This window comes from Triticum dicoccoides, chromosome 2A (genome assembly GCF_002162155.2).
Source record: "Triticum dicoccoides isolate Atlit2015 ecotype Zavitan chromosome 2A, WEW_v2.0, whole genome shotgun sequence".
In the NCBI taxonomy this organism is placed as follows: domain Eukaryota; kingdom Viridiplantae; phylum Streptophyta; class Magnoliopsida; order Poales; family Poaceae; genus Triticum; species Triticum dicoccoides.
Genome location: NC_041382.1, coordinates 782,057,169 through 782,073,484, shown reverse-complemented (window position 1 = coordinate 782,073,484; position 16,316 = coordinate 782,057,169). Strand labels below are relative to the sequence as shown.

The 16,316-nt window shown below is 49.4% G+C and overlaps 2 protein-coding genes and 1 pseudogene across 3 annotated transcripts; 2 read left to right on the top strand and 1 right to left on the bottom strand.

The window, feature by feature from the left end:
• The first annotated feature begins 1,754 nt into the window (after positions 1 to 1,754).
• Positions 1,755 to 3,029, top strand: LOC119352517. The gene is made up of 2 exons (XM_037619126.1): positions 1,755 to 2,087; positions 2,763 to 3,029. Exons 1-2 carry the CDS (start codon positions 1,781 to 1,783, stop codon positions 2,819 to 2,821), a joined length of 366 nt encoding a protein of 121 aa, XP_037475023.1. The 5' UTR covers positions 1,755 to 1,780; the 3' UTR covers positions 2,822 to 3,029.
• Positions 3,030 to 7,060: 4,031 nt separating this feature from the next.
• LOC119359924 lies at positions 7,061 to 7,199 on the bottom strand (annotated as a pseudogene).
• Positions 7,200 to 11,614: 4,415 nt separating this feature from the next.
• Positions 11,615 to 13,845, top strand: LOC119352515 (probable isoaspartyl peptidase/L-asparaginase 2). Of its 2 annotated transcripts, none has more exons than XM_037619124.1 (3): positions 11,615 to 11,770; positions 12,526 to 12,761; positions 13,248 to 13,845. In XM_037619124.1, exons 1-3 carry the CDS (start codon positions 11,615 to 11,617, stop codon positions 13,843 to 13,845), a joined length of 990 nt encoding a protein of 329 aa, XP_037475021.1. The 2 variants fall into 2 exon arrangements, with proteins under 2 accessions (XP_037475021.1, XP_037475022.1); XM_037619125.1 differs by having other exon boundaries at positions 12,526 to 12,777; positions 13,273 to 13,845.
• Positions 13,846 to 16,316: the final 2,471 nt, after the last annotated feature.

Here is a 16,316-nt window from a genome sequence, read left to right as displayed (position 1 = left end):
CTTGGCCCTTAGAACGGTGGCACACAATGATTCAGGGTTATCAAGGAGACGCCATGCCTGTTTGGCAAGCAGGGCCAGGTTGAAACAGTGGATATTACGGAAACCCATTCCTCCTTGGACTTTTGGTACACACATTTTCCACCAGGCCATCCAGTGCATCCTCCTCTGGTTCTCCTCGTCTCCCCACCAGAAATGCGCAATCGCGTCAATGATTCCTTTACAATATTTTTAGGAATTTTAAAGACCGACATTGCATAGGTAGGTATGGCTTGGATCACAACCTTGAGCAGGATCTCCTTCCCTCCGACAGATAGTAATTTTTCCTTCCAACCACTAATTTTCTTAACAATACGTTCAATCAGAAATTTAAAGCAATCTGTTTTACCAACACCCACGTTTGCTGGCAGGCCCAAGTATTTGTCATTCAGTGCCTCCATCATTATATTCAGTATTGTACACATTTGTTCTCTGATCTCAACCTTTGTATTAGAGCTAAAGAAAATACTGGACTTTTCCACGCTTACCAGTTGTCCCGACACCGCACAATATAAATCTAGTGCTGATTTCAGGGCCATCGCATTCTGTTGGTTGGCTTTCATCAAGATCAAAGAATCATTCGCAAAGAGAAGATTTGTAACTGGCGGTGCATCTCTACAAACTTTAACTCCTGATATTTCCCCATTCTCCTCAGCATGCAAGAGCAAAGCATTCAACCCTTCTGTGCATAGCAGAAAGAGCGGGAGGATCGGCCTCGACCTTAGCTTAGCCTTCATGTCTCTTCCTCCTTTATAAGAGCATCTCCGACGGCCGCGCTATATAAGCGCCGCGCCGTAAATTTATAGTTTTTAGCACACGCAATCACTAACCGAGCTCCAGCGGGCGCGCAATAACCACGCGCGCGGCATAAAGAGTTCAGCGCGCGGTCCGAATCGCCATCGCGCGCCGTTTATTTAGTGCACTTCCGCGCGCCGCACACTCGAGCACTCGCGCCGTGCTCTCTCCGCCGCGCCACTTTCGCCCCGCCCGCGCCGCTGCCAGCGAATTGACCCGATGGACGGCTACGCCGACACCCCCTCACCCCTTCCAACACCCGCGACTCCTCCGCCGCCGGCGCAAACCCTAGTGCGGGGAGCTTTGGCTTCGCCTCTGTCGGTGCTCGAAGATGAAGAGGAGGGGGGAGAATCGTCTTCGGATGATGATGAATCAGAGGAAGAGGAAGATGAAGACGAGGACGAGGCTTGATTGTTGATGGGCCATTCGTTGGTGTGAACTTTTGTGTCATGAACTTGGTTCGGATTTTCAGCTTGGTTGGATGATGTTGTGGGCATGAGTTTGAACTTTTGGGCATGAACTTTTATGTCATGAACTTGTTTGGGTGATTTAAATTATGCCATGTCTTTGTTTTGATGTTTGAAATATCTCATCTCGTCTCCAAAATGCAACATATGGCAAACGCCGGCTGCTCGCACTCGCTGTTTTTTAGTGCGCCTGCCGGAGCTACTCGCGCGCGCTAAACTTTTGAGAAGCCGCTGGAGCAAGCACTCCTCCCCGCGTAAAAACAGACAATCGACACGCTGCAAACGCTTTTTTAGCGTGCAACGCGTTGGACGGCTCTTGGAGATGCTCCAAGGCTGCCACCCGCTTCTCCCATCGTCATCCCACCACCACCACCAACGGAGGGAGGCTTCTATTCCACCATCCTCATCCTACGCCGCCCCGCCGCGTGCAGAGAGACACCCTAGCCGTTGGAGGAACCGAGAGAGGGAGATCCCAGACAGCCATGGAGGGGCCCTTCCGCCTCCTCCTCCTGGCCTTGCTGCTCCCGGCCGCCGCCGCTACTGCACTTTTGGGCCGCAGCCGTGCGAGCCGACCCTGCTGGCCACCGAGGTCTCCCGCTTCTGTGCAACGAGCATCCCCTCCGTGCAGTGCTGTGAACCGCTGGTGGCCGCCGTCGACCTCGGGGGCTGCCTCTGCCGCCGAGCCCAAGTTGGTCGCGGCCGGACTCAACGCCACGGACTTCCTCATGGTCTACACCTCCTGCGGCGGACTGCTGCGTCCCGGACGCGCCCAACTCGCCGCCTGCCAAGGTACGCCCGTACGCCTCTCTCTCTTGGCCCCGATTCAGTGTTGGATTTGCGGGGTCTTGCGAGTTACCGGTGTTCCATGGACTTGTGGCCCCGATTCGGCTTTTTGCTTGCTTGTTGTTGGATTGGATCTGGAGAGCCGCCATGGCGATAGATCCTGTGGGGCGTTCGTTTTGCGGTGCTCTCTAGCAGTCAAAAGGCAGGGAAACAACAGATCGATGACAGCTAGCTATCCGTCGTTGCAGCTTTAACCGCCGCTGCTGATACAGATACTTCCTCGGTCTGAAAATGTTTGTCGGTGAAATAGATGTATCTAAAGTTCTAAACGTATTTTAGTTTTAGATACATAAATTTTTATTCATTTCTTCGATAAATATTTCCGGACGGAAGGAGTATATACTTACTTCAGCAATGCTACATTTACGTAATTAGTCTTACGTAATTAATGTAATAGGCCAGGTGGCATCTTTTTGTTGGGCGAAATTAGAGGCCCACTCAGTTAAAATCAGGAGGGTGAAGAGATTAGTTAGGAAGTTTACGTAAGATGGGAACGTAAGTGTATGTAAGTGTAACATTTTTGTACTTACTTTCTTATCAGTAGCTGCTTGTCATCGTGTAATTAAGTGTTTTCAAATATGAAATACGCCCGACCGGTAATTAATTGTCGACCATGTACAGGACCCGCTCCCCCTGCCACCCTCGCCCGGACCTTGCCGCACGCAGCAGCCACCACGTAACCTCGATCGCCTTTCTAGCTACTTCCGTTTGTTGCCTGTGACGATGGAGCAAGTGAGCTTGATATAAAGATTGCTATGATAGGGATGTGCAAGAGGTTGATATTGTAAGAAATCAAGGATCGATTGGTTGAGGCGTGATGATCTTCTGGGATCACCTGCCTTATATTTATATCACAATAGATCGATCAGAGATCGTTACAGAGTAGGACACGGCTGGGACAATTGACGTACAAGTCAATTGCCTGTATACAACTAGAACTCCACGTCCGATGCATATACTTATTCTAACACACCCCCACAATCATAACTTGTCTAAGTTAAGATTGCGTTTGAACAATTCTAATTGTCTAGTAGCAAGTGCTTTCGTGAAACCATCCGCTACCTGATCACCAGAGGGAATGAATCTAATCTCAAGAAGCTTCTCTGCAACTCTCTCTCTGACAAAGTGATAATCAACCTCAATGTGTTTGGTCCGAGCATGAAATATTGGGTTAACCGAGAGATACGTTGCTCCAAGATTGTCACACCATAGACATGCTGTTCTAGGTTGATTGACTCCGAGCTCCTTGAGAAGTGTTTGGATCCAAATGATCTCAGCTGTTGCATTAGCTAGGGATTTGTACTCTGCTTCAGTGCTTGACCTTGATACTGTTGCCTGCTTTCGAGCACTCCAAGAAACAAGATTGTCGCCAAAATATACAGCAAAACCACCTGTGGATCTATGATCATCGGGACTACCCGCCCAATCAGCATCTGAGAATGCACTCACAAGGGTAGACTTTGATTTTGTAATTTTTAGTCCTACTCCAAGTGTACCCTTGATGTATCGCAAAATTCGCTTAACTGCAGTCCAGTGTATGCTAGTGGGCGAATGAAGAAACTGACAAACCTTGTTCACGGCAAAAGCAATATCTGGTCTTGTCAATGTCAAGTATTGCAATGCTCCTACTATGCTCCTGTATCTGGTTCCATCCTCATCACTCAGCCGATCACCATCCTCAATTGACAGTTTTTCTGAAACTGAAAGTGGTGTATCCGATGGCTTGCAATGTTGCATCGCAACTCGTTTGAGAAGATCATTAGCATATTTCTCCTGTGTCAGCAATATTCCATCATTTTTCCTCTTCACCTCAATACCAAGAAAATAGTGAAGATTTCCCAAATCCTTGAGAGCAAAATCACATTGTAGATCTTTGAGCAATGCGTCAACCGCAGAATCAGATGAGCTCACCACTATGATGTCATCCACATAGACGAGAAGATACATTGTAATTCCACCTCGCTTAAAGAAGAACAACGACATGTCCGCCCGTCAAGAGGAAAATCCCAGATTTAGTAGCTTCGAGCTGAGTTTAGAAAACCATGCACGAGGAGCTTGTTTCAGCCCATATAAAGCTTTATCCAATTTACATACATACTGCCTCTTGGTTGGATCTTCATACCCTGGAGGCTGCCTCATATACACATTCTCTTCTAGAACACCGTGAAGGAACGCGTTCTTCAGATCTAGCTGGCGAAGACTCCAATTGTTGGACACAACTATGACAAGAATTAACCGAATTGTTGCTGCTTTCACAACTGGACTAAATGTGTCTTCGTAATCAATTCCATATCTCTGCTTGAATCCCTTTGCAACAAGCCGTGCTTTGTACCTGCCAATCTCTCCATCAGATTTCTGTTTAATTTTATAGACCCACTTGCAATCTATAATATTTGTACCCTTCTTAGCAGGCACAAGATGCCATGTATTATTTTTCATCAATGCCGAATATTCCTCGTCCATGGCTTCTTTCCAATTTTTGTCCGCAAGAGCTTCGGCGAGATTATCTGGTTCACCTGTCGTGCACATGTTGCACCAGCGAACTCGTCCATCTGTGATAACCTTTGGTCTGAAAATATTATTACGCGAACGCGTCACGACACGATCTGCAATTGACGGCTGCTGTATTGACTGAGTTTCTTGAACGGGAGAAGCCATAGAAGATTCAGTGCCATCTTCACCTGAGAAAGACTCATTGGTGTGCAGTCCCGAGGAGTGAACAGTAGAGGGTGTACGTACAGGATGTGCACCCATTTTGACAGTACCAGGAGATCTGGACGCGGGTGAGTCTGGTACAACACCAGTCACGCGATGCCCACGCGTGGGCGTGCTTGGTTCGGCGCAAAAAGAAGGGGCCCTGCGTGTTTCACCCGGCAGGGAGGTCCCACACGCATCATGCGACGGCTGGTGACTGGACGTGGGCGACCCTGATGGATAGGATCCCGATGCTGCAGGTCCCGTAGACGCGCGCAATCCACTGCAGTCTGCCTCGCTCTCCGTGCCATCCTCTATACACATAAAATCATTGCCACCGGAGCTATTATGCACCAAATTCTGCTGCAGTTTTTCCTGTTCCTGAGTACTGTCAACACAAGCATCAGGTTCATTAGTAGGATTAGTTACATAATCATGCAAATCATCATCCCCTTGATCATTACTCGTAGGATTCTGAAGGTTGGGGGGCAAAAGGAGGATCTCGGCTCTAAGACGGGCTCCGGTGTTGGGATGAAGTTGGGCAAAAGGGAAAACAGATTCATCAAAAACAACATCACGGGAGATATATATACGACCGGATGAAATATCAAGACACTTGTATCCCTTGTGTTTGTTACTATAGCCTAGGAAAGCACACCGAATGGAGCGAAAAGCTAATTTTCGAGTATTATATGGTCTAAGATTTGGCCAACATGCACAACCAAAAACGTGAAGCGAAGAATAATCAGGTTTTTCATCAAAGAGACGTTCAAGTGGAGAAAGCATATTGATGACTCGACTAGGAACACGATTAATAAGATATACAGCGGAAAGAAACGCTTCATCCCAGAACTTAAGAGGCATAGAGGCATGAGCAAGCAATGCAAGTCCAACCTCAACAATATGGCGATGCTTTCTCTCGGCGGATCCGTTTTGTTGATGTGCATGAGGACATGAAACATGATGAGTAATGCCAATACGCTGAAAAAAGGAGTTGAGTTTGTGATACTCTCCACCCCAGTCAGTTTGCATAGCTATGAGTTTTGTGTTAAATAGGCGCTCAACTAAATGTTGAAAATCATGAAAACATTGAAACACATCAGATTTGTTTCGTAAGAGGTATATCCAAGTAAATTTACTATAGTCATTAATGAAGCTTACATAATATTTATTTCGACCAACAGACTCGGGTGCTTGACCCCAAACATCAGAGAAGACTAGCTCTAAAGGAGCACTAGATATACTCGAAGACCTAGGATACGGAAGCTGATGACTTTTAGCCTTTTGGCAAGAATCACACACGGACTCACTAGTGGACTCAACGGAACATGGTAAATTATACTTTCTAAGGACTTGTTTGACTATTGGAGAGGCCGGATGACCAAGACGATCGTGCCACCTTGTTAGTGATGGCCTTGAAGCACCAAAAACTTGAATACCAGAGGAAGGAGACGAGCATGGTGATTTCAACGGATAAAGGCCACGCTCACATGGGCCGTGCAGAAGAATTTCCTTCGTTGTTGGATCCTTAATGAAAAAAGCATGAGGGTGAACTTCCACAATAGTATTGTTATCAAAAGCAAAACGACTAGCAGAAACTAGACTTTTGGTGGCTTGGGGAACATGAAGTATGTCATTAAGATGGAAATTTCGAGTATGATCAAAAGAATTAATGATTGCATGACCGATGTGACTAATAGCCATACCTGCACCATTAGCTGCATGAACTTGTTCAGGACCGTTGTAGCGAGCATGTGTTGTCAGTTTGTCGAGCTCCCCTGTAATATGATCAGTTGCTCCAGTATCAAAGTACCAATTGGAATCAACTCCATATGAAGTAGTGGCTGCTCCACCATATCTCTCTTTGGTGACATAATTTGGGTCAAACCGATACCAGCACTTATGAGCTGGATGCCCAATCTTACCACAAATCTGGCAAGTAGGCCTCTCACCGCGAGGAAGATTCGTTCCACTTCCTGGTCCTGGTCATCCTCCGCGGCGATTATTGTTGGAGTAACTGTTGTTCCCATGGTTATAGTTGTTCCCCTTGCTGTAATTATTGCCGTAGTTGTTGTAGCCTCCACGATTGTTGTTGCCGTAGCCACCGCGGTTGCCACCACTACTGTTTTTGCCTCCACGATTTCCTTTGCCATGTCCTCCTCGTGCAGCAAGATTCACTGACGAGTTATATTGTTGCAACCTAGAATTTTGTGACTCCAAGCGTGCTTCAAACGCAAGAAACTGAGCATAAATTTCGCTCAAGGAATAGGCATCGGTTCTGGCACCAATGGATGAGACAAACGGATTATATTCTGCATCCAATCCAGCAAGGATCTGAGAGATGAGATCATCGTCTTCTATCTTCTTCCCTGCTGCTGTGAGTTCGTCCGCAATGCCCCGCATCTTCGTGAAGTACGCGGTGGTGGTCATCTCGTTCTTCCGAGTGCCGGCGAACAGGGTCCGAAATTGAATAACTCGTGACCGAGAGACGGAGGAGTACATCTCCTCAAGAGCTGTCCAGACCTGCGCGGACGTCTTCATGGAGACGACTTGAGTTACAACTTCGCGCGAAAGAGAGGTCAGCAGCGATCCAAGAACTTGCTGATCTTGGGCTATCCAACGAGCATACTCGGGATTTGGCACCGTCTCGGTGCCTGATTTGTCGGCCTTCTGAACATCAAGGGTCTTGGCCGGAGCTTGAATTGAGCCATCCAGGTATCCATCGAGCTCTGCGCCTCGGATCGGAGGTAGGACCATCGCCTTCCACAGGAGGAAGTTGTCACGGCCAAGCTTCTCGCGGGAGGTGTCGCCAAGCGTCGCCATGGGCTAGCTGATCGAGGAAGAAGCTCCTGGGGAACCGCCGAAGGGAACGAGAGACATCTAGATGCGATATAAAAGAGAAGGCTCTGATACCATGTAAGAAATCAAGGATCGATTGGTTGAGGCATGATGATCTCCTGGGATCACCTGCCTTATATTTATATCACAATAGATCGATCAGAGATCGTTGCAGAGTAGGACACGGCTGGGACAATTGACGTACAAGTCAATTGCCTGTATACAACTAGAACTCCACGTCCGATATATATACTTATTCTAACAGATATAAAGAAGTGCCAACCTTGATGCGAGAGCTCATATGCTTAAGGACGTTTAATTGTAGATGATTTCTACTACGTCAAAAGCTTAGGGGTCCTTTGCCTCCCGTCGGCACCGTCGCCGGTCCATCTCGTTTCCGGTGGCTTCAGGGACATGATGGCGCGGTGGATCCCGGCCCTTGTCGGCGGGAGGGCTCCGTTTTTAGATATTTCTTCAAGTTTTGTTAGGATTTGTGTCCTTCTCAGGAAGACGAGACAGAAGCGGCTTCCTGAAGATGGAATAAAGTCTTCCCCGCCTAGCCTCCGTTTCGATGATGTGTCTAGCATCATCGGTGGGCGTGTGGAGGTGTATCTCCGGCAGATCTATCCTTAATGGATTTGTTCGGATCTGGTCATAGTTCGTCTACGTTTGTGTTTCTTCAGGTTGAATCCTTCCTATCTACGCTACTCTTTATCGGCGGCGGTTGATGTTCTGCTGCGCTGGTCCTATGAGGCCTTAGCACGATGACTTTCCGACTGTCTACTACAACAAAGTTTTGCCCGGCTCTGATGAGGGAGGGGCAATAACGGCAGCGCGCCTTCGGTTCGCTTCAGTGCTTGTAGTCGTCGCTAGGTGGTCTACGGACCTAGATGTAATTTTTATTATTTCTGGTGTTCGTTGTATTGCCATGATTTAAGATGAATAGATTAAAAGTTTTCTCGCAAAAAAAGTTGATATAAAGAACATCAAGTTTCAGTCTCGGTATATTGTTTCCCGCAATATTTGATTTTTTACCTACATAATATATAGGTGTCTTATTTATGACGGCTGCTACAAATAAGTCGATTGATCTTAGAACGCCTCTACAGCCGTCCGATACTCTCTGATCATCTTCGTCTTCCCATCCTACTTTCCGGACTACTCAACACGCAACAGGCAACACCACCCTTCCTCTCACATCACACACTTTTCCAATCGCCTCACACCAGCAAGCGTCCACCACGTCGGTCACCATTGTAGCAGGGAATACGCCTTCAAGCAAACCTTCACAGGACAGCGGACGGGGCCTGCCGTTGAAGCAAGCATGGTCAACATCATCCAAGGACACCTTATTGTCGTGGTCGTCGAAGCATCGCCGTGGAAGCATGCCTTGTAGCATCGCCGCTATTGTTGATGACGCCGTCATCACAACACGTCTCATCATCGCGGCTGTTGCAGCATTGCCGCGTCCGTCGATGCCATCGAAGCACACCTTGTTGTCTTGGTCGTCGAAGCCTCGCCGCGGTTGTTGAAGCACGCGTTACAGCATTGCCGCGTCTGTCGATGACGTCGAAGCATGCTGTGTCGTCATGGCCGACAAAACCCACCGCGGCCGTTGAAGCACGTGTCGTAGAACGGCCGTGTCCATCGAAGCACATCGTGCCGTCATCGCCCACGAAGCCCCGTCACGGCCGTTGAAGCACGCGTCGTAGCATGGCAGTGGCCGTCGAAGCACGCCGTGTCGTCATCGCCGACGAAGCCCTGCCGCGGCCATTGAAGAACGCATCATAGCACGGCCGCGTCCGTCGAAGCACAACGTATCGTCATCGCCGACGAAGCCCCACCGCGGCCGTTGAAGCACGCGTCGTAGCAAAGCCGCGCCCTTTGAAGCACGACGTGTCGTCATCCCCGACGAAGCCCCGCCGCGGCCATTGAAGCACGCGTCGTAGCATTGCCGCGTCCGTCAAAGCACGCCGTGGCCGTCGAAGCACGCGTTGCAGCATTGCCGTGTCCATTGATGCCGTCGAAGCACGCTATATCGTCATGGCCGATGAAGGCCCGCCGCGGCCATTGAAGCACGCGTCGTAACATCGCCGCGTTTGGCCGTCAAAACCTCGCCGCGACCGTTGAAGCATTTGTCGCAGCAGAGCCGCGTCTGTCGAAGCCGTCGTGGACGTCGAAGTGTTGCCGCGGCGGTTGAAGCACGCGTCGCCGCATTGCCCGCGTCCACCGATGTAGTCGAAGCATGCTTCATCGTTGTGGCTGCGAAGCATCCCACGACCGTTGAAGCACGTGCCCTAGCATTGTCGCGCCCGTCGATGTTGTCGATGCACACCTTGTCGTCATGGCTGCCGAAACATGGCCGCGACCGTTCAAGCACGTGCCTTAGCATTGCCACGTTCGCTGATGTCGTCGAAGCACGCCTCTTGGTCGTTTCCATCGAAGCGTCACCATGACTGTTGAAGCCCTTCATTGCAGCATCGGGGCACTGCCGGCGAGCTCTACATCAGAGAGCCGGTGAGTCGCCTGCATACAGCAGCCGTTCGTATTCGCAATTTCGCTGCACAACTTGTAGCAGAGTTCACCACCGCCCCTTCGCATCATCGACTGGACCGGACATCATTGACCCCAGGCCTTGCAGCACTGGCGGTCGGCTCGTCCCAAGCACGTCGGCGACCCAGTCTGCAACACCGGGGCGACCTTGCAACTTCGGTGGCACCATGGCGAGGCCCTCCTACTATGAAGCAGGGGATGCGTCCGCCCCTTGAAGCAGGTCACAGGCTCGCAGCCGATCTTGAACTAGTGAGCCACCGCTGAGGTAGCATCTCCGTTCGAGGGCTGCCTCGCAGGACGTTCTATGCGGGAAGAAATAAGGTGAATTGGTGTTGATGGCAATGGCCCAGTCCACGCCGCCGTGGATGACAATTAATGACTTAGGGGTACGCGCACGCGGCACGTCCTATAAACTGAGAGAGTAACCTTTTTAGAGCTGAAACAACTACTCCTACATGGTAAATAGGAAGTAACGGAGATTGATTATGCCATGTGAGGATGTTTCGCAGATTATTCTCTAGTCTAGATTAATTTTGTCAATGCCATGCTCATGATGATTCTCTGGATTAATTCAATTGAAAAATTGTGAATATTCTCAACAGATCGGTACGTACTCTGTTTTTGTAAGAAGTCGGTGCTCCGGGCCAAGTCGTATGTGATGCACCGTAGCTGATAATGGCAACGGTATTTCAGCACATAATAATAATAATAATAATAATAATAATAATAATAGTAATAATAGTAGTAGTAGTAGTAGTAGTAGTAGTAGTAGTAGTAGTAGTAGTAGTAGTAGTAGTACACATGGAAGGAATCCCTAATCTTCCTTGGCTCGTCAAGACAAAATGGCGTGGGTAACCCTAAAAACAGGTGTGGGTAGACCAGATAATTGAGAAATGGCAACAGCTGGAACATCTTTTGAATGGAATGGAATGGCAACCGAGATTGATTTTCTTTTTCCTAAACCAAGGCCAAAAGTGCATCATCTGATCTACTCCGTATTAATTTGAGGCCTCGCGACCTCACAGAATTTGGCAGTTCCTTCATGGGTGATCTGGTCTGATCTCCATCACGGATTATGGATCCAGTTTACGGGATCGTCAATGGGAAAGTTCATCTATATATCCTAGTAGTAATAAAAATTGTTAGAAAGGCAAGTGACAGCGGTTTCGGCAGTAGAATCTCACGCACCCCCACGAGATTACGTGGTAATTTGATGCCATATGAACGATCGAGTGCTCCATCGCCATCGTCTCTCGTGGCTGATTCCCTATAAATACCGCGCCATATATCCATGCCTTCTTCTCCAACACAACACACACGAACCAACAGAGCAACAAGAAAGAAGAGAACGTAGTGCACAACACACCACCACCAGCGGCAGCACACGCATGGCGCGCTGGGCCATTGCCATCCACGGCGGCGCGGGCGTGGACCCGAACCTGCCGGTCCACAGGCAGGAGGAGGCGGAGCGGGTGCTGGCGCGGTGCCTGCAGGTTGGCGTGGACATGCTCCGGTCCGGCGCCGCCGCGCTGGACGTCGTGGATGTTGGCGCCGCCTCTCACAGCGCCGCTCTTCTTCTACCTTGCGCTGCCTCGCACAGCTCTCTCTCTCTCCTTTCTATCTTCTCTCAAGATCACATGGACGCACACACACCAAGGAAGGAACCGAGAAACACGCACACGCACACATAAACCAAGGAGAAGACACGATAGCTTTGCCCAGTCACTTCCCTTGGCTACCACGAATGGCTACATTGTTTCTCCTCACCTCTCGGCCTCACTCCTTTCATTACTCCGATGCAAGATATATATACACATAGCCAGGGGCTAATGGCCTCATGCAAATCCCATGCACACGCACGCACACATAGCCCGGCCGGCATACTCGCCACTAACCGCACCACCTCCTTGCATGCAGTAAGCCACTAACTAACTAACCCATATCTACATGCACGTACTAACTGGCCTTATCTTACTCCTTGCTAGAATCACTCCAACTGCCACAAGACTCGGCCATATTCAGCAGCCACGGCAACGGCCAGGCTCAACTTGATCTTCCAACCCATCACGCTCCAGCGACCATCGCGTCGTGCCGCATCTCACGGCTTGGCCGTATCTCACAGCAACATTGACATCTCGTCGTGCTCGCCGCGTCGCACGGCAGCCTGACATCTCATCTTCTCCGCGTGCCTCCGCTGAAGCTTCACCACACTAGCTACTCTCTAACCTATCCTACATGCACAACGAAAGCAAACTAAATATGCAGATACATGGAATCAAGATTAAGTCTAACAGTGGAGGCCGTGGTGCGCGAGCTCGAGACGGACCCCTGCTTCAACTCCGGCCGCGGCTCCGCGCTCACCCGCGCCGGCACCGTCGAGATGGAGGCCAGCATCATGGACGGCCACGGCCGCCGCTGCGGCGCCGTGTCGGGCGTCTCCACCGTCCGCAACCCCGTCTCCCTCGCCCGCCGTGTCATGGACAAGTCCCCACACTCCTACCTCGCCTTCAACGGCGCCGAGGATTTTGCCCGCGAGCAGGTAATGAGATTAGCCTTCGTTGATTATGTTTCCTACCTAGAATGAATGCGCCCCCACTCAATAAGGAAACTATAAACTTGATTATGAATGTATTGATCTTTATTTGCATGTATTGATCTTTCACAAAGTTCCTTTGTAGCTCAACAGGAGTAGGAAACTATAAACTTGATTATGAATGTATTGATCTTTATTTGCATCAAGAGTTAACTGAGATTAAAGACAATTTTACTAGTGGAATGTGTTGATCTGATTTGGCTTCAAACTTGATGTGTTTGCAGGGCATGGAGACCGTGGACAATGGACAATGGAAAAAAATTATATGAGACCAGGTCTCATATAAATCAGGACATGTGGCATTCACAAATCACAAAGCATCTAATCTCTCCCCCCCTGATTTCAGGTGGGGGGTGGGGTGGATGCTTTGTGATTTGTGAATGCCACGTGTCATCCATCAGAATGGGTCTCACCTGCTAATCCGTGAGACCTGGTCTCATAGAATTTTTTTCCGTGGACAATAGCTACTTCATCACGGAGGAGAACGTGGGCATGCTCAAGCTCGCCAAGGAGTCCAACAGCATCCTCTTCGACTACCGCATCCCACTCGCCGAGGCCGCAGCGTCGGAGAGCCACACTAACGGCGGCATGGTGATGAACGGGCTGCCCATCAGCATCTACGCGCCAGAGACGGTGGGGTGCGCGGTGGTGGACTCGAGCGGCCACACGGCGGCGGCCACGTCCACGGGTGGGCTCATGAACAAGATGACGGGCCGCATCGGCGACTCGCCGCTCATCGGCGCCGGCACCTACGCGTGCGGCCACTGCGCCGTGTCGTGCACGGGCGAGGGCGAGGCCATCATCCGCTCCACGCTGGCGCGCGACGTGGCGGCCGTCATGGAGTACAAGGGCCTGCCTCTCCAGGAGGCCGTGGACTTCTGCGTCAAGGAGCGGCTCGACGAGGGTTTCGCGGGCCTCATCGCAGTCTCCGGCACCGGCGAGGTGGCCTACGGTTTCAACTGCACCGGCATGTTCCGGGGCTGCGCCACCGAGGACGGATTCATGGAGGTCGGCACCTGGGAGTGAGCAAGCAAGCGCGTGGAGTCGCGGTGGCCGGTCTGAACTCTGGAGATTCTTTTTTAGTGAATCTCTGGAGATAATATATACGTGCTGCCATGTGGTTCTAGTCTGGGATTGTGACTGTTAGGAAAATAATAACGTGATTGGGAGAAATAATTATGATGATTGCGATTGTTAGGAAAATAATAATGTGAAAAGTTTCTATGGCGTCTGAAATTACAGCTCTCTTCGGTGTACATTTCATTTTTGATCAAAAAGGAGTTTCCCCCGGCTTCACCAATTAAAGGCTTAATTACATTTTTTACCTCTAAAATATACGCTTGTGGCAGATTTATCCCCAAATAGGAAATCGGTCACATTTTGAACCCCCCCCCCCTAATTTAAAGATTCCTTCCGCATTTTGCCCCATTTGAATTTTCCGCTAACGAGTTCTGATTAGGTGAAGGTGTCCTGGTCTATGGGGTGCTTGACATATGAGCCGGTCCAAGGACTGCCAAAATGATCAACTAGTGGGCCATGATCGTCTGGCCCAAAACACGGGTGGATAACACTCAAAGACTACACATACAAGACTTGAGACCGTCTTCTTCATGACTACCCCTTAACCGACTTATGTAAACCCTAGGCACCGTCGGCATCTATATAAGCCGAGGGGTGAGGACCATAGACAAAAACTCTCGTACATACTCTCTCATGGTAGATCAACTTCTACTTTGTGCCCCATCGACATCAATACAATCAGAGCAGGACGTAGGGTAATCTCTTCGAGAGAGCCCGAACCAGGATAAATCATGTGTCCCTGTTTTACCATCGTGTAAGACTGCCAGCTCAAGACCCCCTACCCGAGATCTGATAGATCATTGGTGGCCCATGCAGCTCCCTCTCTGCAGTCGAAGCGTTTCAATGGCATGCCTTCAAATCGACGATTAGGTCAGCTACGACATGACTTTCCTCTCAGGATAACTTTCGCCTTTGGCAACATCACGCTCCATGTCGATTCAACTGGCCACCTCGGCTAGATCGAAACACTACTAGGAGAAAGTTTGTAGATAGAATCTTAGCAGTAGCAAGGGCTAAGCCAGCAACACTACTGCTAATTAATAGTAGCGCGAGGCCACAACCAGCGCTACAGGTTGTGAAGTAGCAATAGCGTGGGCGTACAAAGCAGCGCTACTGCTAAGCAGTCCCATCGGTATTGACCGGGGCTACCTATAGTAGTAGCGGTTGGCCAAAACCAGCGCAACTACTAATTTGGTAGCAGTAGCGCTTGTCGTTCGCCCACCGCTACTGCTATGTGTGCCCGGGACCAGTAGGTAGGCCCCGATTAGCAGTAGTGCCGGTCGTCAGGATAGCGCTACTGCTACAGAGTTTAGCAGTAGCGCCTTTTCCTATCCCTCGCTACTGGTAAGTCTAACTTTATCTTCACCTGCGCGCGGCCGTCACTCTCCCTCTACACTCTCCATCTCCATCCCCGTCGCTACCGTTGCCGTCCCTCCAGTGCCGCCCGGCGCTGCTACCGTCGCTCGTCGCATTTGCTGCCCGCTGCTGCCGCCGTCACCCCCGGTATGTCTCCCTCCCTCCCTCCGTCCGTCCTCCCTCCTCCATCCCTCCCTCCCTCCCTTCGACCCTATCCCTCCTCCCTCCCTCCCTCCCATAATCTCCCTCGGACCCTCAACCTCCCTCCCTCCTGCATGGCATAAATGGGTGGATGAAATTAGTTTTTTCTGTAATGCTTGGATAGATAGATGGATAGACAGATGGATTAAACTAGGGTTGTTTAGTAATGCTTTGGATAGATAGATGGATCGATGGATAGCTATTAGGGATAGAACTAGGGTATATTTGGTAATACAAATTTTTAGTAAAATAACTAGTTTTACAATTTTTTAGTAAATGTAGATCTTTTGAATCAGCATAATAATGTTTAGTTGATAGCTTATAAGGTTTCACTAAGTCCTAAAATCAGGATAATGTTATTTTGGTTTATATTTTGTTTTTGCAGAAATCAAGGAGCCCCTGCATCATCCCCGTCGTCGTCCCCATCACTGACCCCCTCCGACCTCAAGGTGAGACCAGCCAAATCTCCATGTTGTTGTTGTCGATGATGATGTAGATGTTTTCATAGATGTAGTAGAGTAGTAGATGAGTAGATGTGACAATGTAATGAAGCTAGTTTTTTTTGAGAAAGTATTCGTGAGGCTACTCCCTGTTCTATGCACTTATGTTTCATTATCAATGCAGAGAACACCTCCGAGTGGCCTATGTTTTGCCGAAGTGTTGATTAATTTCTGCTTGATATGTTCTTTTTAGCAAAGGTCATGTCGGATTTTTCTATAAATTTTAATATGTTTTGTGCTAGAATGTAGGAAATATCGAGTGCCTTGGATTTGCCAGAAAGAGAATTAAACAACATTTTGGGTTGACTTTAAGTCTGTCGGGGCTCCATACATGACAGTCAAAAAAATAGTGAGAGAAGA